This window comes from Octopus sinensis, linkage group LG12, assembly GCF_006345805.1.
Source record: "Octopus sinensis linkage group LG12, ASM634580v1, whole genome shotgun sequence".
Taxonomy (NCBI): Eukaryota; Metazoa; Mollusca; class Cephalopoda; order Octopoda; family Octopodidae; genus Octopus; species Octopus sinensis.
This window is the reverse complement of record NC_043008.1, coordinates 70,680,130-70,707,629: the sequence shown is the minus strand read 5'-3', so window position 1 is coordinate 70,707,629 and position 27,500 is coordinate 70,680,130. Positions and strand designations below refer to the sequence as shown.

Here is a 27,500-nt window from a genome sequence, read left to right as displayed (position 1 = left end):
TATATATATATATATATATATATATATATATATATATATATATATATATATATATGTATGTATATATTGTAGTTTCAGCTTATATCTGTGGTCATGCTGGAGCACCGCCATTTTGCTACACTATTATTACTGAGATTCTCCTCTAATATGTGGCACTTGGTGTAAAATGGAGTTTGATGTAGCTACCCTCATTTGCATCTCTTTCCATGAGATAGGTTCATATGTGACTCACGACAGGAAGAGGTCCAGCCTTGATTTAAAAACGCCTACATCTACTTTGTGCAGTTTCCTCTGGCTCTTTAGGAGAATATTATAAAGCTGTGGGCCCCTGAAACCCAAGTTGTTGCAGTAACTGATCCTGAAACGTGATGGCATTGCTGGTATCTTTGACACTGAGCAGTAGCGAATCATTCTGGCATTGGTGTAGAGTCTTAGCTGTTTCAGCCTTTCTAGTAGCTGAGCCGTTGCAAAGAGATGATCTTCTTTGTGAAGCTTCACTGGATTGCTTCAAGGTCCGCTATTAATTTTACATTGTTGGGTGAGTATAGCTGGGAGCAGTAATCCAGGCAGCTGAGGACAAATGTCCTCCAGAGGACCACCATGGTTTCCATATCTCAGGTTCTGAATGTTCTCAGGATCCAACCAGCCAGTCGTCTGCACTTTGTCACCATCCTGGTTATATATATAATATATATATATATATATATATATATATATATGTATGTATGTATGTATGTATGTATGTATGTATGTATGTATGTATGTATGTATGTATGTATGTATGTATATAATAGTAAGTAACATATGGTTACAGAACTTCACCAAATAACATGAAATACGTAAGCAAGAGAAAAAAAATGAAAAAAAAAGTTAACACATCATCAGTTGTTTGCTGTCTATCTACTCCTCATTTCGAGCATTCAACAACAATATGACTCTTCAAAGACAGTTGCTCCCATAAATTCTAAAGTAAAATTTAAGGTTTATAGAGGTTCAAAGCTGGAAAACAAAAAAAAAATGACAATGGAAACATACAAGGGAATCGAAGAAAAACAAACGTGGCGGGTCGTTAGACCAGAACGCGAGGAAAATAGTGAACGCTTTGAGAAACATTTTTTGAAAAGAGAAAAGATGGAAGAGTGAGAGAGAGAGAGAGAGAGAGACGTACGCTTCTTTAAACGTGCGTGTGAGAAGAAAAGATGGTCATGTGAGGAAAGGAAAGATGGACGATAGTCACGTGTGAGTAACTAGAGAGAGATAGAAAAAAGAAAAAAGGGGAGAAAGTGAGAGAGACCGATAGAAAACGGTGAAGGAGAAAGGGGAGAAAAGGGAATTTGAGATGGATGGAGGATGAAAACAGTGAAGAGTAGAAAGTGGCATAAAAAATGTGGGATGCGTCGCATTCAATTAAATAATAAATAATAAATCTTATATATATATATATATATATATATATATATATATATATATATATATATATATGCGCAGGAGTGGCTGTGTGGTGAGTAGCTTGCTCACCAACCACATGGTCCTCGGTTCCACCCCACTGCCTGGCATCTTCTGCAATTGTCTTCTACTATAGCTTTCGGCTGTCCAAAGCCTTGTGAGTGGATTTGGTATACGGAAACTGACAGAACCTCATAATATATATATATATATATATATGTGTGTGTATAGGTTTGTCTGTCTGTGTCTGTCACCCCGCTATCGCTTGGCAACAGATGTTCGTGTGTTTACGTCTCCCATAACTGACGGGGTACCAAAAGGGACGGATAGAATAAGTACTAGGCTTACGAAGAATAAGTTCCGGAGTCGATTAGTTTGACCAAAGGCGGTGCTCCAGCATAGTCGCAGTCAAACGACTGAAACAAGTAAAAGAATATATATACATACATATACGCATATATGGGTACAGGACGTCCCCAACGGTTCAGATAACATGAAATACGTAAGCAAACGAGGGAAAAAGTGAAACACATAAACACGAGAAAATATGGGAAACAGGACCCTTCATCGGCTGTCTATCTACTCATTTCGAGCATAATACGACAATATGCGTCTTCAAAGATAGTTGCTTCCATAAATTCTAAAAAATAAAATTGAAGTTTCATGGAGCGTGTGTGTGTGCGTGGGTGCGTGTATTGCACAAGAAATTTCTTGGGAACAAGAAAATTACAGTGGAGACCGAACGAAAACAAACATAGAAGGTCGTTAGACCAGAACTGGAGGAAAATAGTGAACGCTGAGAGAAACATTTTTTTGAAAAGAGAGAGACAAAAACACGTCCGTTCCTTTAAACGTCCATGCAGGAAAAGAAAGTTGAACGATGGTCTCGTGTGAGCAACGAGAATGAGAGAAAAAGAGAAGAGGAGGAAGAATGATATATATATATATAATATATATATATATATATACATATATATATATATATATATATACATGTATGTATATATGTATACGTATATATATATATATATATATATATATATATATATATATATATACATATAAACGTAATACTTTCCAGTAAAGGGTAAAATTATACATATATTGGTGCTTTGCTGTACCATTTATCTACTTTATGTATATATACATATATATACACATATACATATGCATATATATATATACACACACACACACACACATATATGTACATATATGACATATATATATATATATATATATGTATAAATATATACATGCACACACACACACACACACACACACATATATATATATATATATAAATCCCGAGTAGGCACACAAACGTGAAACAAGGTTGGAAAAACAGTACTCGAATAACGGAGATAGAGTCATATGCTTTATTATTACAAGGGCAAAATCATAGCAGAAATATTACAAAATAGTGCTACTCAGAGTTTCACGTTCCCTTTCATTGGGCAGTCGTGATCAGGAATGGAATAAAAATTGAGGTCGTACGTATAATGTATGTTTTGATACGATTCACATTGACAGACACACATTTGAATTTTATCGGTTATTTCCACTAACAGTCTTTCAGAAGTATGCAAGTTGAGACAGTAAATATATAAATAGAAAATAAAATAAAATAAAAATTAAATTAAGAATAAAAATAAAAAATAAAATTACATAAATATCGCATTGTATAAGCTCGAAGAAAAGCTTGAGTTGGAAAAAAATCTTGGGTCAAAAATAAATTTTTAGTTAAAAAGACATCATGAAATTAATTAATGGTAAATAAATGGATAATTAATTTATATAAATGTAAGTGTTACTCCATGGGTTGAGAAAGCTCGCAGATATTAATAAAAGAGTAACGGGTGTCATTTTATATATGCAGCTCGTACGCACGTATATAAATGCATGCATAAATAACTATATACTTATACATGCGAAATACATGTGCATATGTTCACATGAATACATAAATGCACTTATACCAACACATAAGCATACATATACACATACATACAAGTACAAATATATATACCCATAGGCATACTACAAATAGATAGGTACATCTATAGATATATGTTCATACATGCATTAATACATACACACACACTTACACACACACACCATATATATATATATATATATATAATATATATATATATATATATATAAAAACATTATTGGTGAATTGAAGAAAGGAGCTGAACGCAGATTGAACAAATCGTTTTATTTCATTCTAACGTGTTTCGAAAGGCACAAATTACCAAAATCCGATTGAATAATGGACCATATTGTGTCTTTCTCTTCAGGAAGAAAAAAGGAAATCCGTGGAAAAACAAAAACAGACAGAGCAGAGCAAAAAACAAATCGAACTGTGCTCCTAAGAGCCCATGGCGAAACTGTTTATCAGTGTATGTTGAGAACGGTGGCTGAAGAATCAACAGGTCAGGCATCGTAAAAAATGTGGTGAGGGTGTATAGACGTTCTTGTCACAAGAACGTCTATACACCCTCACCCACATGTTGACCGATGCCACTGACCTGTTGAATTCTTCAGCACCGGTTTCAACATACACTGAAACAGTTTCGCCATGGGCTCTTAGGAGCACAGTTCGATTTGTTTTTTGCTCTGCCTCTGTTCTGTTTTTGTTTTTCCAACGGATTTCCTTTTTCTTCCTGAAGAGAAAGACACAATATGGTCCCATTATTCAATCGGATTTTGGTAATGTGCCTTTCGAAACACGTGTAGAATGAAATAAAACGATTTCTGTTCAATCTGCGTTCAGCTCCATTTTTTCAATTCACCAATAATGTTTTAATTTCAATTATCCGCACCAACGCACGGTTGCTACGCCAGATGGTTGTACCTCCAACACCTGCTGTTCTGCACTGCTGTGATTTTTTACTACTAGGTATCGGTTAAACTTTTGATTAATCTACTACAAGATTATTCATCTTTCTATTTCACATAAAATATATATATATATATATTATATCTATATACATGTATGTATCAGGCTGAGTAAATAATACTTGACGTTTCGAAACACGAAACTCATCACAATATATTTCAACAATGCGGAAATTTTATTCACCAAACTAAGTCCATTACAATCGACGCATTTTTGCGAACGAGTTAAAAGTTTGCTTATTGCAGTAACATAAAAATCTGGAGTTCTTAAGCTGATGTATTCTTTGAACGAACTTTCAGCATCGTTTTTAATTGGAACACCTTCTCTCGCAGGAAAACATAATGGTGCTTGAAAAAGTGATAATCAGTAACAGAAAGATCTGGGGAATAAGCTGGGTAGGGAAAGGAACTTCGTAGCCAAGTTTCCTGAACTTCTAGAGCGTCGTTAGTGAAAAGTGTGATCGAGCATCGTCATGAAGAATGCGCTACCCTCTTCTGTTGACAAGTCTGGGAACGGAGGAGTAGCAGTTTTTCGCTCATTTTGGCAATTTCATGGCAATATGCTTCTGCAGTTATGGTCTTTCCAGGTCTTAAGAAGTTACAGTGGGTGAGTCCAGGAGTAACCACCAAACAGTCACCATAATCTTCTTTTGCAAGAGTTCCGGTTTAGGGAAAGTTTTCGGTGCGAAGAACGTTTTTATTATTATTGTACAGTATTCACTTTTCACCACAAGTTACAATACGGTCGAGAAATGGATCGGTTTAATTAAGGAGCAAAAGTGATGAGCAAATTTCATATCTGCGCATTTTCTGATTTTTTTTTAAATCGTGAGGTACCCGTTTGTCGAGACTTTTCCATTTTCCGATTGCATACAATGGTTGCTGGCAGTTTTCTGGATAACATGAAGCTCTTTTGCTAATTCTCGAGTGATTTTACGTGGATCTTTCTCAATGACGGTCTTTAGTTGACCGTCATCGATGACAGGATGACAGATGGGCGTCCAGATGTCTCCCCTGCGAAATCATTTAAAATATTTTCGAGCTGACCACCCACTGATCATTTCTTCACCAAACATTTCGTTGATATCGCGAGCAGTTTCAACTGTTTTACGTCTTCTTTTTTTTTAAGTTGAATAGCATTATCAGTCGAATGCAGCCACATCTAAGACTAACTAGTGCATTAATGAGTAAAGTTTGAGGAAAACACCGAATTGGAAGGGCCCAGGACCAGATTTAGTTCAAAGGTACTGATTAAATAAATTTTGTAGCTTACATGGGAGACTGAGAAAACAAAATGAAGATTGCCAGAATGGAGGAGTAATACCAGATTGGATGACTGAAGGGAGAACAATACTCCTTATGAAAGAGAAAAGAAAGGGTAATACAGCTAGTAATTATAGATAAATTACTAGCTTACCATTTGTGCGGCGGTTGTTCACAGGAATGCTCTCACAAAGCATTTATGAACGCCTTAGCAGCCAGAATTTGCTACCAGAAGAACAGAAAGGTTCTAGGAAGAAGGCTAGAGTAATGCATGACCTAGTATAAATACACAAAGCAGTTCTAAATGGAGGAAAATCTAAAAAGAAAAGTTTAATAATAGATTGAATAGATTATAAGAAAGGCTATGGCATGATTTCACACTCATGGATAAATGAATGTTCGAGCATATTCAGTACCGCAGACAATATAAGAGAACTAATTAGCTGAAGAAATGGAAAGTAGATAACTACTCAGAAGATACAGACTTAGGGAAAGTTTATATCAAAAGAGGAATTTTCCAAGAAGACTCGTTATCTCCCTTAATATTTGTCATGTTTTATCCCCCTCAGTTTAGCATTAAGGAACGCAAAGGCATGGTACCAGTTGAGAAGTAGTAAAGAAAAAATTAACCATTTGCTCTACATGGATGATCTGAAGCTTAGTAAGAATGAAAACGAGATAGATATATTGACACAAACTGTAAGGGTCTTCAACAAAGATAGAGGCATGGAATTCAGCAGAGGTAATTATGCAATATTAGTAAAAAAAAAAGGTACGGGTAGTTAGCAAAGAAGGCATCCAATTACCAGATGAAATCACTGAAAGAAAGGAAGAGTTGTAGGTATCAAAGAGTATTAGAATCTGACAGAGTACTGTACTAACTATAGAAATGAAAACTAAAACTGAGTTATATATCAGAAGGGTGAAGTCAAAGAGAAATGGTCTGAATAATAATAATAATAATAATAATAATAATAATAATAATAATAATAATAATAATAATAATAATAATGATAATAATAACCACAGATTTGCTTCTCAGTTGTTTGACCTTAACCAGTTGAGCATGTCCCTTAGTGGCTGACGATATGTGCATCTCTGATCACGAGCAGAAGTAGTGGGGGAGCATCATAGCCATGTGTTGAGAGGGATTCTTTGGGGTTTGAATAGTTCACCTCTGGAAATATGGGTGGTTCTTTCAACATCCTTAAACAACCCTTATTCAGGGACCGTTTGAGCGGGATGGGCTACTCAACCTGAAGAAAATTCTAACTGGGCCCCACCTGCAAGGTCATGTGCTGTTTATCTTGGTATGAGATCACCATGTCGCGCACATATGGTTGTGATGCATGTGCCTGGTGTACCTTTATCAGACGGGTAGTCATGATGGGTATATTGGGCTTCGTATATTTTACCCCAGTGTCACTTTGATGGCATGAACTGCTCTCTCACTTAATGATAATAATAATAATAATAATAATAATAATAAGAAGAAGAAGAAGAAGAAGAAGAAGAAGAAGAAGAAGAAGAAGAAGAAGAAGAAGAAGAAGAAGAATGGTATAAAAGATGGGCTACAGCAAATATTCTGCTCAATACCACAGATTTGCTTGTCAGTTGTTTGACCTTAACCAGTTGAGCATGTCCCTTAGTGGCTGACGATATGTGCATCTCTGATCACGAGCAGAAGTAGTGGGGGAGCATCATAGCCATGTGTTGAGAGGGATTCTTTGGGGTTTGAATAATTCACCTCTGGAAACATGGGTGTTTCGTTCAACATCCTAAAGCAAATCTTATTCAGGGACCTTTTGAGCAGGATGGGCTACTCGACCTGAAGAAAATTCTAACTGGGCCCCACCTGCAAGGTCATGTGCTGTTTATCTTGATATGAGATCACCATGTCGCGCACATATGGTTGTGATGCATGTGCCTAGTGTACCCTTATAAGACGGGTAGTCATGATGGGTATACTGGGCTTCGTATATTTTACCCCAGTGTCACTTTGATGGCATGCACTGCTCTCTCACTCAATAATAATAATAATAATAATAATAATAATAATAATAATAATAATATAATAATAATAATAATAATAATAATAATAATAATAATAATAATAATAATAATAATAATAATAATATCTCTCCACTCCTTTTCTGCTTGGCACTGTCACCTCTATCTGATATGCTAAATAGAACTGGATGCGGATATAAACGTTACGGCAAAACGATCAGCCACCTTTTATATATGGATGACCTAAAACTATACGCTGCAAATGACAAACAGCTGGAAACACTATTAAAGACAGTTCATGGATTTACCAAAGAAATAGATATGAAATTTGGATTAGAAAAATGCGCCAAAGTAACCATGAAAAGAGGAAAACTAGTTAAGAGTAACAACATCACACTAGATAAAACCAATGAAATAAAAGAATTAGACCAAAGCCAAACTTACAAATACTTAGGAATCCATGAACTAGATAAGACACACACACACAAATGAAAGAGAAAATAAAAAAAGAATATTATAGACGAGTTAGATCAATACTAAAAACAGAGCTCAATGCTAAAAACAAGATAATAGGTATCAACACTTTAGCTGTCCCAGTTATAAGTTACAGCTACAATATCCTTAACTGGACACGAAATGAACTGTCCAAAATAGATAAAACAAGAAAAATAATGACAGGATCTAGGATGCATCACCCAAAATCTGACATAGAAAGACTATATATACAACGTATAGAAGGTGGTAGAGGCCTTATACAGCTGGAAAACTACTATAAAATAACACCATAGGACTGCAAAAATACCTACTTCAGAAGGAAGGAAAACTGATCCAGATAGCGGCAAAACACGAGCAAAACAAAAAACTGTTCTCAGTATTTAGGAAGCTGACAAATACAAACAAGAAATCATACCACCTAATAAAACAAAGAAGAAGAAGAAGATGATGAAGAAACAACAAAAGCTATAAAACAAATGAAATCCAAACTAAAATAGAACAGCAACGAACCATGATAAAATGATGGCAAGAAAAGCCCCTTCATGGTAAATACTGCACTAAACTAAACGCAAAAGAAATAGACAAGAAAAATCCCAGCAATGGTTGAGAAGCTCAGGACTCAAAGCAGAAACAGAAGGATTTTTAATTGCAGCACAAGACCAAAGCCTCCCCACCAGAAATTACCAAAAACATGTAATGAAAATAAATATTACAAGTAACTGCAGAATATGTGGAGATGGACAAGAAACAATAAATCATATTATCTCTAGCTGCCCAGTCCTGGCTAAGAAGGAATATATTCACAGACATGACAGAGTTGGAACCTACATACATTGGAAGCTATGCCAACATTATGGAATAACAACAAAAAAAAGATGGTATAGGCACACACCAGAAAAGGTCACAGAAAACGAGAAGGCAACCATACTCTGGGATATGCCGATACACACAGATAGAGAAATTAAGGTCAACAGACCAGATATAGTTGTCAGAGATCATGAAGAAAAAAAAATGCTTTCTAATTGATGTATCAATACCGGCAGATGACAACGTGTCTCTAAAAGAAATGGAGAAACTCTCAAAATACAAAGACCTGGAAATAGAGGTAACTAGAATGTGGAACCTGAAAACAGAAACAATTCCTATCATAGTAGGTGCATTAGGCATGATAAAAAAATATTTAGACAAATACATAACAAAAACACCAGGACTTACAAACAAATATAACATACAGAAAATTGCACTACTAGGCACTGCACACATCCTACGCAGAACACTCTCCATACAATAATCATCAGAGCATCACAACAAATCACACACATACCCAAGGCACACAGAGCTGCGCTCGGTAGTGAAGTGAAAGCACGCTATAAAAAAAAAACTACTGAATAATAATAATAATAATAATAATAATAATAATAATAATAATAATAATAATAATGATAATAATAACAACAACAACAACAACAGCAACAACAACAACAGCAACAACAACAACAGCAACAACAACAACAATAATAGTAATATTAATAATAATAATAATAATAATAATAAATTTGGCATAATAATAATAATAATAATAATAATAATGATAAATTTGGCATAATAATAATAATAATAAAATAATAATAATAATAATAATAATAATAATAATAAATTCTGCATAGCCCTAATACCCCTTACAAGTGAATTAAACAGAACAGGGTATGGGTATAAAATTGCCAATAAAAAAATAAGCCATCTATTTTATATGGATGACTTAAAACTCTATGGTAAAGACAATAATGAACTTTAAGGCCTATTGCGCACTGTGAAAGCATTCAGCGATGACATCGGGATAGAGTTTGGACTTGAGAAGTGTGCCAAGGCCACTTTCCAGAAAGGGAAAGTGAAGACCACAAATTCAGTCGTGTTAGATATTGACAGTCATAAGAGAGCTTGAGCAAGAACAAACATACAAATATTTAGGGATAAATGAAGGCTCTGGTATTCAGCATGCAAGCATGAAAGAGAAGATCAGGAAGGAATGTTATAGGAGAGTTCGTGCAGTCCTGAAATCTGAACTAAATGCACGTAACAAGGTGTTAGCTATAAATTCCTTAGCAGTTCCAGTTGTTACTTATAGCTACAATATGTTGAACTGGAATATGAGTGAAGTAAAGAATATAGATAGGAAAATACGCAAGCTGCTGAGTTGTAATAGGATGCACCACCCAAAGGCAGACGTAGATCGCCTTTACCTTCCCAGAGCCCAAGGAGGTCGAGGCCTGATCCAATTTGAACTAGCTTACAAAACAACCACAATTGGACTGGCCAAATATCTTGAAATAACGAATGACTGAATGCTAAAGCTCGTGGAAAATCACGAGAGACGAAAGAAGCTTCATTCTATCATAAAGGAAAGCAAAAACTTTGCTATTGATCTCGTGCAGGATACCCAAACTGAACAACCCGAGGGATGTACGGCAACTATTGTTGCAAAGAAGGTGAAAATAATGGCAACGAAAAAAGCGCACGAGCAATTGGCTGATAGGTGGGAGGAGAAACCTCTGCACGGCAAATATGTGGCCCGCAGCAAACAAGCTGGTGTTGACCAGAAGCAAACCCATCAGTGGCTACGGAGCTCAGGGCTAAAAGCAGAGAGCGAAGGTTTCATCCTGGCTGCTCAAGATCAAAGCCTATTAACCCGGAACTACCAGGCCAATGTGATGAAAAATGGAGCAGATCCAAAATGCCGATTCTGCAACTGCCGACAAGTGGTATAATCACCACCCTGAGGCTGTAACTGAAGGAGAAAATGTAACCATTCTGTGGGACTTTCCAGTACATACAGACCGAACCATCAAGGCCAATAAACCAGATATTGTTGTGAAAGACCAAAACAATAAAGTTTGCTTATTGATCGACATGAGCATCCCCTGTGATCATAATATCTGAGCGAAAGAGTTTGACAAGCTCAGAAAATATAAAGACCTACTCATTGAAATTGAGAAAATGTGGCATCTCAAGGCGGTTACAATACCAGTGATCGTAGGAGCACTAGGAATGATCAAGAAGGGAACCGAAAATTATATGAGAATGATCCCTGGCTTACCATCCCTGCAAGAAGTGCAAAAGATTGTCTTAACTGGTACATCACACGTATTGAGAAGAGCATTGTCGATGTGAGAACTGTTGCTGTTCATGTATTTTAATTTAACTTTAAAAAAAAAAAAAAAATGTACGAACTACTGAGTTTGGTTTAATGGCCTACCAATGTATACTATGAGTTTCTTTGCCCTAGGAGTCGGGAAGACACTCGGCAAGAAATGGAAGCAAATTTGAAAGAAGAAAAAAAAATTTTATAATAATGATAATAATAATGATGATGATGATGATGATGATGATGATGAGATGGGCAAATATTCTGCTCAATACCACAGATTTCCTTGTCAGTTGCTTGACCTTAACCATTTGATCATGTCCCTTTGTGGCTAACGATATGTGCATCTCTGATCACGAGCAGAAGTAGTGGGGGAGCATCATAGCCATGTGTTGAGAGGAATTCTTTGGGGTTTGAATAATTCACCTCTGGAAACATGGGTGTTTCGTTCAACATCCTTAAGCAACCCTTATTCAGGGACCTTTTGAGCAGGATGGGTTACTCAACTAGAAGAAAATTCTAACTGGGCCCCACCTGCGAGGTCATAAACTGTTTATCTTGATATGAGATCACCATGTCGCGCACATATGGTGGTGATGCATGTGCCTAGTGTACCCTTATCAGCCGGGTAGTCAGCTGGGCTTCGTATATTTTACCCCAGTTTGATGGTATGCACTGCCATCTCTCACTCAATAATAATAATAATAATAATAATAATGATGATGATGATGATGATGATGATGATGATTATGATAATGATCCTTACTACAGTAGGCACTGAGAAGATGTTAGTCGATTACATCGACCTCAGTACGCCACCGAAAGATGGAAAGGTGAAGTCGAATTCAGCGAAAGTTGAACTCCGAACGTGAGACAGACAAAATGCTAGAGGAAGAGGAGGAGGAGGAGGAGGAGGAGGTGGACGACGATGACGATGGCAATATCAACGACAACAGCAACGACATCAACATCAACAGCATCAGCAACACTAATTTTATAGTTGCCACAATGTGTTATGAGGTCAATATGTTAAAATCTGTAGAATATTTTCGGAGAATCGATTACGAAATAAAAGCAAACCCGGGAAATCACAGTATACAGAAGGACTTAGATGTGATATTGCATCATCAACCAATCGATGAACCTAGCCCCAGATATTCAAGATTACTCTGACAACTAAGAACAAATATTAAATGTATTCCCCGAGCTATAAGGATGTAAAGTGCCAAGCACTGTATGTCATCATTCTGCTAATGATTTCCACTAAGACATGGACGTACTGAGAATGCCAGCTAATCCTTTCATCTTTCTTCGGTACATTCTGCTTCCATTCTAGAGAAACTTCTTTAATTAATCCTGCAACTCTTTATAAAAGTATCAGTTTTTGCAGAAACCATGCAGTCGCTATTGCTCTTGATGATGATGATGATGATGATGATGATGGTGGTGGTGGTGGTGTTTGTGGGGATGATGATGATGATGATGATGTTTGTGGTGGTGGTGGTGGTGGTGGCGGTGGAGGTGGTGGTGGTGGTGGTGGTGGTGGTGGCGGTGGTGCTGGTGGTAGTGCTGGTGGTAGTGCTGGTGGTGGTGGTGGTGGCGGTGGTGGTGGCGAGGGGGGGAGTCGACGACGATGATGATGCAGTCACTTTTTGTTGCTGCTTGTCACTGTTGTTGTGGCGACATCTTTAATCCTGCTACTTAGATGCAATTGCATTTTTTTTCCATCGGTCCGGCTTCCATTGCCGGGAGAGTTGCTGCTTGTTAATACTGGTGGCTGGTGGTAAGTAGTATTCTTGTTCTTGTAGTTGTTCCTGCAGCCGTCCCTAACACTACATGATGCTGTGCTACCACTCGCATATGTGATCGCGGCACTGGTAATAACAATTCCTTTGTCCGGTTTTGAACAAGAGACAGAGAGTAGTCTTTCGTAAATTTTCTCAATTTCTTTCTATTTTTCTTAATCCATTTTTCCCCCTCTAGTCTCGTTTTTCTCACACAATTTCATAAATTTAATTTTTAAAATTTCGTAAATAATTTTTCGGACTCTTATCTGATAACATTTGTATTTTGATGGTATCTCCCACGTCAAAATGTGCAATTTAAAGACCTTAAACTGATAAAGGAACCACAATTCACTTCAAATGCACAGTCAAACAATAATGCTATATGTGCACAGAAGAGCTACTGACAATAAATCTTTCTATATGCTCACGGACATATAGCGTAATGGATAAGAGCGTGGGCTAAGCCTCAGATTGCGAGTTCAATTCCAGGCAGTGCCTTTAATTAATTAATTGATAATAATAATAATAATAATAATAATAATAATAATAATATAATAATAATAATAACATCAACAAAACAATGCTTTAGGAATGAGAACCCAGGGTTGGGTTCAAAATTCTACCAGGACACCTGATGAAAGCTGGAGAGTAAACAGCCGAAACGTTGTGGTAACAACAAATAAGATGGGCACACATATCCATCCAATGTAGATATTGTACAGAATTCTTCATCTCTAAAATATAGAACAGTGAAATATAGAAAAGTCTTTCTAATTTTAGTACAAGGTCAGCGATTTCGAAGAAAGGGTCATGTAGAGTTGTTGAAGCATGATCAGTAAAACAAGTGTCACCTTAGTCTGCTGGCTGTAACAATTGACACTTTCCATCTCACCCAATAAAATATGAGATTTTTTCATGATATAGCAATTTATCTTATTTGGCACAGGTGAATGAGATGAGGGGTTACATTGTAGAGAAATGTTACAATGTGTGTAGTGGGTTACCTAAAATATGATGGGAAGAAATGAGATAAAAGCATTTACAGTATACAAACTATGTAAACAGAAGTACGGTGCAGTTCTGATACAGGGGAACTTCCCACAAAGGAAACCTTACAGATCTAGGGCCATCGTGATCAACAATGCCTCAGGCTTCGACCAATTCATTCACCCTAACCATATTTACCAGTCACCCAGCTTTTGATAAATTTTCTGAGAATGATTTTCCTTTAATCCTGGAACTTAAGATAATCGCTGAGTGCTTGACCGAAGAGGAAAGTATTAGTCTTCAATCCATTCTGCCTCGTCCATCGCACAACCTTTTTCGCCACCGCAACTAGACAGAGGAACTCCAGCTGCGCTACCTAATTAAAATTCGACTGGTGGGCAATCCTCTCAATGAAATCGATCGATACTCAGATTTGTCCTACCCTCGATAGCAGCGGTTCGACATAATTCTTAAAGTTATCAATGCTCAGAGACTGCAGCAGAGCGTGAAGTACGGTTTCGTTACACTGTGCCCATCTTAAGAGACCCGTCTTATAGCTATACTTCCGTACCTGTAGAAGTTGCACTGATCTGGCAGTTCCCCTTAGTAGCACTAACCGGTCAGAGATATCTGAAAGTTATCGAGAATGTCCTCCGAAACAGACACCTGCTTCGTCCTCATCGACGGCTCTAGTTCTTACGTGAACGTCATCATCATTTCCACCACAAGATCACTATATTGCCTTACCCGTATAGAAAGGGACAGTGGAAAATATCGATTAAATTAAATTTTGGATGCGATAGGACAAGAAGGTTGATGACACATTGCAAGGGAAATCCTTCGTAAATACGAGTTTGTTGTCGATGTTTATCAATAAGCGGCCCATGCACATATACGAGGGGCGTTCAATAAGTAATGCCCCTGACCCACTTGCAGTTGTTTGATCTAGCTGAAAGTTTGCATGTGGACCTATTTATACGTCTATAGATTAAGTGGCGAATTACAGCTCTGAACTAATAGTGGTCTCTGATTTACAGGTGTTTTAACTGAGTCAAATGTGAAATGGAGCCTGTTGAGTGTCGAGCAGTGATCTGGTTTTTGTATTTGAAAGGGCGCACACCACGGTAGACTTTTGATGAAATGAAAGTAACTTATGGTGATGATGCCCCATCATATGACCTTGTAAAACGCTGGCATTGTTAATTCAAACATAGTCGGAACTCTGTGGAAACAGCTCCCAGATCTGGTCGCCCCCTTCTGCCGTTGATGAGACGTCTGTCCGTCAAGTTGAGGCTGCCATTTTGGAAGGTCAACGCATAATTATTCGCCAAATAGCCCATATGGTCAAGATTAGTACCGGGTCTGTGGAAACTATCATTCATGACCATTTGCATATGCAAAAGGTGTCTGCCAGATGGATTTCCAGGTTGCTCACACCTTTCCAGAAGCAAGAACGCGTTGAGTGCTCGGGGATGAATTTGGAGATGTGCCAAGAAGATGAGTCAAAATTTTTCAAAAGACTGATTACACAGGATAAAACCTGGGTCCATCACTATGATCCATAGACCATAGCCCAGTCAATGCAGTGAAAGCAACGTGACTCACCTCCTCCAAAGAAGGCAAGGGTGCAGCCCTCCGCTGACAAGGTTATGCTCACAGTCTTCTGGGACCAGGACGGAGTAGTGATGACAGATTTCCTGGCAAAGAGTACCACAATTACAGGAGCCTATCATGCTTCACTTTTGAGGAAATTAAGAGAAGCTATCAAAATCAAGATGCGGGGCAAGATCAGCAAATGCATCCTCCTCCTGCAGGACAACGCTCCGGTCCACAACTCGCGTGTCGCCAGATCAGAAGCACAGGCGTGTGGCTATGAACTCCTCCCCCATCCTCCTACTCTCCTGACCTTGCACCCTCTGATTTTCACCTCTTCCCAGCCATGAAGTTGATTTTGAAAGGAAAGCGTTTCCCAGATGATGCAGCTTTGATTTCTGAAGTCACGTCGTGGTTGGAGGACCAAGCTGGGGTCTTCTACAAAAACGGTCTCCAGAGCTGTATCAAAAGATGGGAGAAATGCATATCTCTGGGTAGTTCCTATGTAGGAAAAGACTAATAACTGTGCCAAGTGTCGTTGCTCTACTGCTATGGGAAGTGGGTCAGGGGCATTACTTATTGAACGCCCCTCGTATATATACATATATAAATTTTAGGGCACTTACCCATTTAAGAGGATTCCACCAAGATCCTGCTACTGCCATACCACTCCCTGATTCTTCTTCTTCTTCTATTTCGTCACCTTCTTTCTATACTACTACTGCTGATTAAACATTCAAAGACAAGAATTCATATCAAACTAGCTGCTGCTAACTACCTAGAACCCACAAGAGTAAAAACAGAGACAAACAGACGGACTGAGAAAAGGAAAATGTCCCTTGCATTTGAAAACTATGGAAATATTATTAAAAATAGATTTTATTTAATTTTTCCACAATTTAATTGTTTATCATGCTTATCTAAGTAGAAAAAGCCGCAAAGACTGAAACCGGTACTAAAATGTTCATGATAAAATTATTTTAGCATTTTCTGCCTTGTCTTATATTACTTATACATATCGACTCGTGTGTTCCTATACAACCTTCTACATATATATATATATATATATATATATATATATATATACTAGCTTAAGGTGACCCGATCTACCCACTCTCTTACTCTTCCTTTCTCTCAAACTCTACCTCGCTTTCTCTTATTCTCTATCTTTATCTATCTCTCTCCCATTTATAAACAACAAAGGCTCTTGAGTAGGTTGAGAAAGAAAATATTTTGAAAGGTCAATCATAAATATCAGGCTGTGACAACGGAAAGGTCTGCTTCAAGGCAGACACCAAAACATTAACATTTAAAAGGGACAGGCGAACTAGCGAGCTGAATAAAAATAAAAAAATATTGGAAACCAAACTTGAAGGGATAGAATCTAAGGATAGTAGAGTGACGATGGCTGGCATTTCTTAACGACGGACCGCAACGTAGTAGCAGTTTAACGGCTGGCGTAAAATTTTGAACGTGATGTAAAAGAAAATTCCAAAACATCAAGTTTTGAAGTGATTCTTTCTCATGACAGTAGACTCACCATGGCAAGCCTCTTCATGGTGGACGGCAACACATTGACGATTTAAAGGCTGGCGCATATTCTTTAGCTTGATGTAACAGAGAATTCCTAAACACCCGCCCCTGTAAATTTTAATCTCCTTCCAGCCCCATTTAGATCCCTTTTCACATTTTGGTTAATATAACCCAATTTCGTTGGGGTCTACTCGGGCCACATTTTATAAGATGAGGAATTTTGTCCTTTCATTTGAGGAAACAATTGCTTGCTATGCAAACTCGCCAGCACTTTTAACATAGGTGTGCATATTTTCAGCTTATATATATATATGTGGTGTGTGTGTGTGTGTACGCATTATATATACAAATGTATACAAATTATATATATATATATATATATATATATATATATATATATATATATATACAGATATATACACTTCGTATATATACATATTTATATATAGAACACACACACACATACACACATAAATTAACCCAATCAATATCTGATTCATAATATTTGTTCTCATGATTGTGTGGTGTTGGTTGTGGCGATAATAATTCTTTCTATGAGTGCAGACAGACGTAGGGAGAGAGAGGATGTGGAAGAAAGAGTGAAGGCGGCAGGGCAAAGATAGTAGTCACTGTCAAATAACCTTATAGAGACGACGTGAAAGAAAGGGAGGAAAGAGAGAGAGATGGAGGAAGACAGGCAGATAAGAGAAGGAGAGAAGACTTGTCAAAGTGTGCGATTTTTGCCCTAGTAACTACACCTTTTAAGATAGGGATTTCTAACCTAGCTCACTTATATTCTCACCTCATTTTTACATGTCCCTATAATTTTTGGAGTCAATACGACGGGATCTAGTGGCCTTTAACCCGTTCCAATGCCAAAACCAGACAAACAAATTTTCGCATTTCAGATTTATATATATATGCGTGTGTGTATATATGTATGTATATATATATATATATAATATATATATATATATATATATATATATATATATATATATATATATATATATATATATATATATATATATGTTAGTTAGTTAGTTAATTTGGCTCAAAAGCAAATAGCAAGGCCATGTAGGGGGACATGGAGTTAAGTACAGGGTGGTGTTCATGTAAAGAGTTCAGGCCACTTGAGGTCCAGGGAGGCTTTGAACGAAGCGGTCGTCGGCATCTTCACCATCTCGTCTGGCAGCTTGTTCCACGGATCCGCAACCCGGACGGAGAAAGCTCCTCTCCTTCGATTGAGATGAAATCGTCGCAGATAGAGCTTTTCGGAATGACCCCGCAGCCGACGCTCTGGAGCAGGAGTGAAGAACAGCTCTTTCGAGAGGTTACACTTTCCGCTTATGATGTTGTGGGCGAGAATGAGATCACCACGGCGGCGGCGTTTTTCAAGAGAATAAAGGTCGAGCGTCCTCAGCCTTTCTTCGTAGGACAAATTTTTGAGACCATGAACCATGCGGGTAGCCAGCTTCTGGACTCTTTCGAGATGCTGTATGTCTTTGAGGAGATAAGGAGAAGAGGCTTGAATCCCATACTCCAATATGGGTCTCACCAGCGTGACATAGAGTGGTAGGAATATGGCTGCTGTGAGCATTCCGAATGACCGTCGAATCAAGAACAGAATTCCGCGTGCTTTGTTGGCAGCATGGACGCACTGGGCCAAAGGCGAAAAGGAGGAATCCACCAAGATACCCAGGTCCTTTACCTGATCGGTCCTCTCCAGCAGCAGACGACCCGGCTTGAAATCAAGTTGAGGTGCAGGAGTAGAGCCGACAGGCAGATGACAGCACTTTGACACGTTCAGACACAGGTCCCAATCGTTAGACCACTTCCAAATTTGGTGGAGGCATCGACGAAGATCCTCTATATCACCGCGAGGAGCGACCAGTTTGATATCGTCGGCAAATAGAAGGGTGTGTTGCGTGAGGTCGTCGGGCAAGTCATTTATGAAGATTAAGAACAACAAGGGCCCAAGCACTGAACCTTGAGGCACGCCACTGCTCGCACTGAAGACGTCGGACCGCGAACCATTAACTTGGACTTGGAAGGAGCGATCTGAGAGGAAGGCACCAACCCATCGTATAATATCCGGATGGAAACTATATGCTTGAAGCTTGACAAGTAATAGGCGGTGGTTTACCGAGTCAAAAGCTTTGGCAAAGTCCAATAAAACGATGTCAACAGCATCACTATCATCGAGGATGCGCGTCACCAATTCTTCCATTACTAGTAAGTTGGTCAAGCATGATCTCTTCGGCACGAAGCCGTGTTGGGAATCAGAGATAGAGGCTGTGTTTAGGAGGTGGAGCATCATACTTTTCTTAAGGATGGTTTCGAACATCTTGCTGATTATTGATGTAAGGGAAACCGGTCGGTAGTTAAGCGGGTCTTCGCGGCTCCCTTTCTTGAAAATTGGGCAGATTATCGCTGTTCTCCAGTCTGCAAGTATAACACCCATCGCCAATGACATATTGAATAGTCGTGTTAAGGGCTCGCAGATGACCGGAGCCAACGCTTTGATAACCCGTGGGTGTATGCCGTCGGGGCCGTAACCCTTGTTGACATCGAGGCCTTGAATAACACGTTTGACTTCGTCCCGCGTGATGACCAATCGAAGCATTGGAGGTACCGATCTATCAAATGGGGGGGGGGGGTTCACGACCATCATCTTGTTTGAAAATAGTTGAAAATGCCTCGGCAAATAATTGACTCTGTTGATAAGGGTCCTCAATCGATACACCTGTTGAGTCTACCAACGTTGCAATCTGGTTGTTCAAGCGGGAATTCCGCTGGACATGGGCAAAGAAGGTTTTTGGATTGCTACTGGCATTTGCCGCGATTTTGTATTCATAACTGAAGCGTTCTTTCTTTTCAATTTTCACGGCTCGGTCTCGTTGAGTTTTGTACACCTCAAAAGCTGCAGTCGAATCCAGATTTTTGAATTCAGCCCAAGCAATATCTCTGAGTCGACGTTCTCGTTTAACCTTCTTCGTCACCCAGGGCTTGTGTTTCTTCTTCTTGGGAAGCCCAACGGGAACTGCCTGGTCAGTCAAACAGATTACATATGCTTTGAGGGATGACCATAGTTCGTCAACAGAGGACAACGTCATCAGGGATCGCCAGTCCAGAAGCGCGGAAGCCTCGGTTAGAATTTCAAGATTAATTGCAGAGAAGACTCTACGTGGCAGCGAAGTAGTCGTGGGCGTAGAAAAAGTTGTGTGCATGACGAACTTCAGGACCGCATGATCACTCTTGGCAAGAGGGGCGCACACAGATTCGTCTGACACTGATCTTGGATAGCGGGAGAATACCAGATCTAGCATAGATGGCTGCTGCCCAGACCGATGCCTTGTCGGATATTCAACATGTTGCGATAGAAAACAATCTTCAGCCACGTCAAGAAGGGCCTGGCCGAAACCGGAAGATGTTGTACAAATTGATGCGGGCCAATCGATCGTGGGAGCGTTGAAGTCTCCTAGTACCAAACAGTCATGCGAAGCTGAAACGAATCTTATCGCTTCGAGTAAATGAGCATCGTCCTGGGGGTCGGCAAGAGGCGGCCTGTAGACAGCCAACACGGGCAGGCAAAACTCAGATAGGCTCAGCTTGCAATAGACGGCATCGAATTTTGTTGTAGGTTGAGCATTAGTGGGTAGAATACCGCTGGACGGTTTGTGCTCAGACTTAACATACACAGCAACACCTCCACCTCGCCTTTTTCCTCTGTCACATCTGAAAAGGACGTAGCCCTGCAGGTGGATTTCTGAGTCCTTTACTGCTGGAGTCAGCCAAGTCTCGGTGATAGCTATCACATCAGGGGAGTCACGTATGGCCAGTGTAAATAGTTCACTGAACTTTGGGAATAAGGAGCACGAGTTGGTGTAGACGATGCTGAGCTGTGAAGTCTGAGGGGCGGGAGTTGGGGAACAAGCAGAATAAGGGGTATCAGAGATAGCATCGTTGACGGGGGTATCTGCCCTCACATCACTTTCCCTGTCAGCACTACAGCATGGGACCAGAGGTAGGACTTGATTATCTGTCCATCTTGGATTCGTAAACACTTCTCTCCCATTTGTTTCCTCATCTTTAGTTCGGATATATGTATGTATATGTGTATGTCTGTGTGTGTATCTTTCTATATATATATATATATATATATATATATATATATATATATATAAAGATAGATATATATACATACATATACACAAACATATATTTACATATATACAAACATATACATATACATACATATATCTATATACGTACACATATATGTATATATATTTATACATATATATGTATATGTGTGTGTGTCTGTACTTATATCTATGCATAATTATGTGTGTATGTAGGTATGTATGTATATATATATGTATTTATATGTATGTATAGATACATATGTGTGTGTGTGTGTTTGTGTGTGTGTGTGTTTGTGTGTGTGTGTTTGTGTGTGTGTGTGTGTGTGTGTTGCTGATCGTCTGTGGCAACTTAGCATCTTGAAGCAGAGAAATCTATAGATAACAGCGAATAAATATTGAGTTAAAAAGCCTTTCAAAAGCAAATGTCAAAGCTCCCGTCTTTTTCTATCCGAAGGGTTTCTCAATTCAATATTCACACTCTATTGTTTATAGCTTTATCTGCTTTGAGATACATCGTTCCAAAAAAAGAATTATTTTAGATTATTCTCACGAAGTTTCTAACATTTTTATGACATCAACAATACATATATATATATATAGATATATGTGTGTGTGTGTGTGTGTGTGTGTGTGTGTGTGTGTTGTGTGTGTGTGTGTATGTGGCAAATAAGAAAATGGAGAGAATACAAAACGACATACATCAGCGGGTAAACAATTCCGTGTGTCTATTTGTTACAAAGCATTGGAAATTATTAGAAGAAAACATACACATGTCGTAAGTATGTGTTACACACACATATATTAATATTACAGAAAAGAGCAAAAGATCAGTTCCTTACGGCCGTTTCTGCCAAGAGGTAACGAAATCCCCCATGCCATCTCCATCTCTTCAGTGTTCTGTAGGGACGGGCAGAAAAAGTTTGGATGAGGGGTGTGCGTCTAGGCTTCTTCATAGGGTCTTATCCCTTAGTTGGTTGATTTACTAACCTCTAACTCTCACAGAAATATATATATATATATATATATATATATATATATATTATATATATATATATATATATATATAATATATATATATATATATATATATATATATATATATATATATATATATACATGTATACACACGTATATATGTATGTCATTATTCAGCTTTATTTCAAGATTTCTTGCCTGTAGAGAAGGAATCGGTTTCTAACCAAGATTGAAGGCTCCTTCATTGGAATTCAAACATCAACAACAGGGTATTTTTGTATCTATAAATACGTGCAGTTTTGTATGTTTTGTTTCATGTGTTTCCTCGTGCTTATACTTGCATATCTAGAGACGCTCATATATACTTAAATGATATACTTATGGAACGTTTTACAGATTTTACAGTACGTACGTATGTATGTATGTATGTATGTATGTATGTATGTATGTATGCATGTAAGTATATCATGAAAGGCAGTTCTCCAAATTTCTGTGGAGTGATGTACAATCCAGAACCACGTGTTTGCGATTATAACCACACAACCGATTGTTGTGTCCATTCAGTTCTTCTATTCTGTTATCGATTCCAGAAAGATGAAAGATGAAAGGATGTAGTGATCCTTCAAGATTCAATAAATAACGTATCATTCAAGTAACAAATCCCATTCTTCACACTCTTTCCTCTCCCCTCTCTTTCACCCTCTTTCTCTCTCCCTCCCAGACATGGCCACATGAGAAGTTCGTATGCTACCGTTTGTAGTGTTTGTTTCCTCCAAAGAAATGGAGGTGGATTTTGTGACGGACTAGGTAGTTTGCATTTGACATGACACAAATAACATCCTAATAAGGTATAGAAGTACACGCACACACACAAACACACACGCACACACACATTCACAAGCACGCACACGATGGTCGTTTGGTGTCACCTGTCGTGTTTGTTTCCAAAGCAATGGCGTTGTCTTAGTGATGGTCTGGCTACTTCTCATTCAACATGATACAAATCACGTCCATATAAACCAGATATACATATATATATATATATCTTTTACTCTTTTGACTGCACCCATGCTGGAGCACCACCTTTAATCGAGCAACTCGACCCCGGGACTTATTCTTTGTAAGCCCAGTACTTATTCTATCGGTCTCTTTTGCCGAACCGCTAAGTGACGGGGACATAAACACACCAGCATCGGTTGTCAAGCAATGGTAGGGGGACAAACACAGACACAGAAACATGCACACACACACATATATATATATATATATATATACGACGGGCTTCTTTCACGTAGTGGGACTGAACCCGGGACCATGTGGTTGGTAAACAAGCTACTTACCACACAGCCACTCCTGCGCCTACATATATATATATATGTATATATATATATATATATATATATATATATATATATATATATATAATATATATATATATATATATATATATATATATATAATATATATATATATATATATATATATATATATATATATATATATATATATATATATATATATATATATATATACGTTTATATATTTGTTGTGCAAGATTTTTTATGTGAAGTCGTGTGTTGAAACAGATATTGTTATATTTCGGAATGGTCATTTTGCCAGTTTAGCCAATAAAAACACATGCACTATATATTTGGTGCTATTTTACTTCAGTGTTATTTATTACAAGCATATGTAATGATAATAATAAGTGGATGTAAACACATGAACAAATTAAGAATAAACAAAAACAAATTACATGAACGTATATAAATAGAAGATACAAATATTACAGGCATCTCCCACACATACACACTAAATAAACATAGACGCACATAGAGATATAAGCATGCGCAAATGAAAACATACAATAGAAATACAAAATGGCTGACGGTTAGTAAGGAGAGACACAAATAAGTAAGAAGAAAACAAAGGACCACTGATGCGGTCACAGGAGTGTGACGAAAGAACTCTTGCCGAAATAAGATTAAGATTAATGTAAAAAATAAATAACACTGAAGCAAAATAACACCAAATATATAGTGCGTGTGTTTTTATTGGCTAAACTGGCAAAATGACCATTCCGAAATATAACAATATATATATATATTGAAAGTGCGGTGGGTGTTTAGGAGACAAATTGGTGCGGAAAGAAAATGGTGGCTCTTTTTGAGATTGGAAGGCGGCAGTGAGGGATCGATGAGGGCGGTTGAAGAACCAGTGCGCGTGAAGGAGGCCGTGAGTATTGTCGTGATAGTGGGTTTGGTGATGCGTGTAAATGAGATGGCCGATGTTGACGGGTCAATGTGTGCTGAGGATTTGTTTGGGCGTGGAAGGGATGGTAAGTGTTGAGGGGGCGATTATAATTGAAGAGCCGATGGTGTGGAGAGTAAGCAACCGATGAATGCTTCATGGGTTGATGGAATTCAGGAAGCAGATGGCTGCTGCTGGAATTGGTGGCGGTGAGGAGACGGTTGTGAATCAGAGAGGTCAATGGGAGTTGAGGAGTTGATAATTGTTTAGGGATAAAGAAGTGTTGAAGGACCAGCGGTGACTAAGTGGTCAATATGTGTTAAAGGGCAAATAGGTGAAGCCGGGTTGGAGGATGTTAAGGGTTAGGGTTAGTATGGAGAGTGTTATAGTTGTTGTGAGGGCGAAGGGTATTAAGATTCCGGAGGGTACAAAGGAGTTGATGTACCACAAAGAAACATGAAAAAAGATTCCTCTCAGTTTAGCAATAAATAGCATACTGACGATAGAATCCTTATATTTGTTTATTTTAAAACTGTAAATGTATTGTTTTATTTACTTAGTATTTATATAATTCTATTTTAGTATATCCGTTTTCTTGGCCAGGTGGTATGGACCAATCCAGATTCAACAATCGTATCTTTGCAAATTCAGCGTATAATTGACGACGTTAGAATCAGTGTGGAACGACCATATATCAAAGATTGGCACCTCCATATAAGGAATGTACGGGTGAGTGACAGTGGGGAGTACACGTGTCAAATCAATACAACACCAGTGAAAATGAAGATTATTAATTTAAAAGTTGTTGGTAAGTAGTTTGTTACTTGTTCCAAATATTTGTCAGCTTGCACTCGCAAAATCTGCTCCACTTATATTTGACATTAAAAATCATTTTAGAAGAGTGTAGATTATGAATGTACTAGGAGAACACAGCACGTATATCAAAGAGGAAAACTTTTTATAATGTTCTTGCAGTATCCTCATAATCTGATCAGTTTGAATTATGTATTATGCATAGAGATAAACTAAATGTTTATTGTTAATTGTTGAGACTGTACTTATGTCAATGTAGTAGGTTCTTCAAAGGGTATACTTTGTAGCAATTGCTAATCCCTGTTATAGACACGAGGGCAAGCTGTAAAGTTCATAGCCTAACTATGGAGTGGGGCTTCAACTATGAAATATTGCATGCATTAATTTCAACACTTCTTCATACAAGGGTCGATTGAACATTTTATAGGCTGACCCAGATACTCTCACGGAATATGATCAAATGAGGTTTTATTTTTCAAGATAAACTCCCTTGTGGTCCTCACACTTCGTCCATAGGCGTTGCTGCTATTAATAAGAAAAGTTGAAATTAATACATGCAAGATTTCATAGCTCAAGCATCACGCCTTCAAAGTCAGCCTATTTATTTTTCAGCCCACTCTCGTAACTGCATTCTTTTTTTCCAGGTAAACTGACATCTGACAGTTCAAAGAAGACTTCACAAGTAATTAGTTGTGACTTTTCTTGAATATGGACAAATTTTGGCAACGTGGTGTTAGCAAGTACCTGCAGAGAAACGGTTTAGCTCCAAACGACATTCATGCTGATATGGTTGATACATTAGGGAAGGGGTTTCCAAAGTGGTCGATGAGACTATTCAAGGGGGTCAATAAATGTACATCTACTTATTATAATTATTATTTATTTACTTTCTTGTACATACCTGAGGATGGGGGGGTCTAGGATTCCATTAAGGAGTCGATACTCTAAAAAGTTTGGGGACCCCTGCGTTAAGGGATGACGTTCCAGTTTTGTCAACAGTGCAAAACTGGGAAGCTGAATTTAGAAGGGGGAGGGAGAGTTTTGGATGTCCTGCAACTGCCACCACCGACGAAGACATCAATAGTGTCCACCACATGGTAACGGATGAGAGGCGATTGACTATAAATCAGATAGCCAATGCTGTTAGCACATTCCATGAGAGAGTTGATAATATTCTGCATGACGAAGGTTTCCGTTTGCGGGTTGCCACATGATTAACAGCGGACAAGGCTGATCTTATCACAGGAAAATCTGACATTGATTCAGGCAGATCCAGCTGGTTTCCTTAAGCGTGTTCTCATTCACGATGAGTTGGGTTCACCACCTATCCAGGATGAGTTAGGGTCATCATATTGAACCAGAGACAAAGTGGTAATCCATACAGTAGAAACACCTCTCCTCACCTATACCAAAAAAGGTGGTTTAATCTGCAAGGAAAATGGTAGCCTCAGTTTTTTGGATGCAAAAGGTATTTATTTACTATCTTCAAAAGAGCTACACCATCAATGCAGAATATTATGCCGACTTGCTGAAACCGTTACCAAAGGCTATCAAGATCAACCAGTAAAGAACACTTGTTTCATCAGTACAATGCTCTAGGACATAAGTCTTTACTTTCAATGGCTGCTGTGCGTGACTTGGGCCTTGAACTGGTTCATCACCGCCCATATTCTCCTGATTAGGCGCTATCTGTTCACTCAGCATGAAAAGCCTCTTAGTTGGAAACCAGTATGATGACGTCATATATAATAAAGACGACCATTTTAGCCAACAACATGAAAGCTTTTTCTGCAATGGGATCCAGGCACTGCAGCCCCAATGGAAGAAGTATGTGGACTGCAAGGAGGACTATGCTGAAAAGTAGACCTAACTTGGTCGCATTACATGAGAGTGTTTTGGTCAGCCTATGAACATTTCAGTCGACCGTCGTACACTCCACCCACACACACAAACACATTCAACACACCTAGAGATAAATATTGATATAGATAGATATCTACATGTGTGTGTATGTGTGTGTGTATGTGTGTGTGCGGGCGTGCGTGAAACGATGATCTTAATAAATCCCAATGTGTTTCCAGTATGCAATCTCCTGATCAATAAATTTAAATTTACGGAAATACTTACATAGATATATATGTATGTTTATGTATG

At 38.3% G+C, this 27,500-nt stretch overlaps 1 protein-coding gene across 1 annotated transcript in view; it reads left to right on the top strand.

The window, feature by feature from the left end:
* The window catches only part of LOC115217941 (limbic system-associated membrane protein), a gene marked incomplete at its 5' end in the record, with an annotated part of 175,772 nt that overhangs the window by 27,526 nt on the left and 120,746 nt on the right, over positions 1-27,500 (top strand). The window contains one exon of the mRNA XM_036507779.1: positions 25,137-25,341. Coding sequence (XP_036363672.1) covers positions 25,137-25,341 — 205 coding nt within the window. The remainder of the gene's footprint in view (positions 1-25,136; positions 25,342-27,500) is intronic.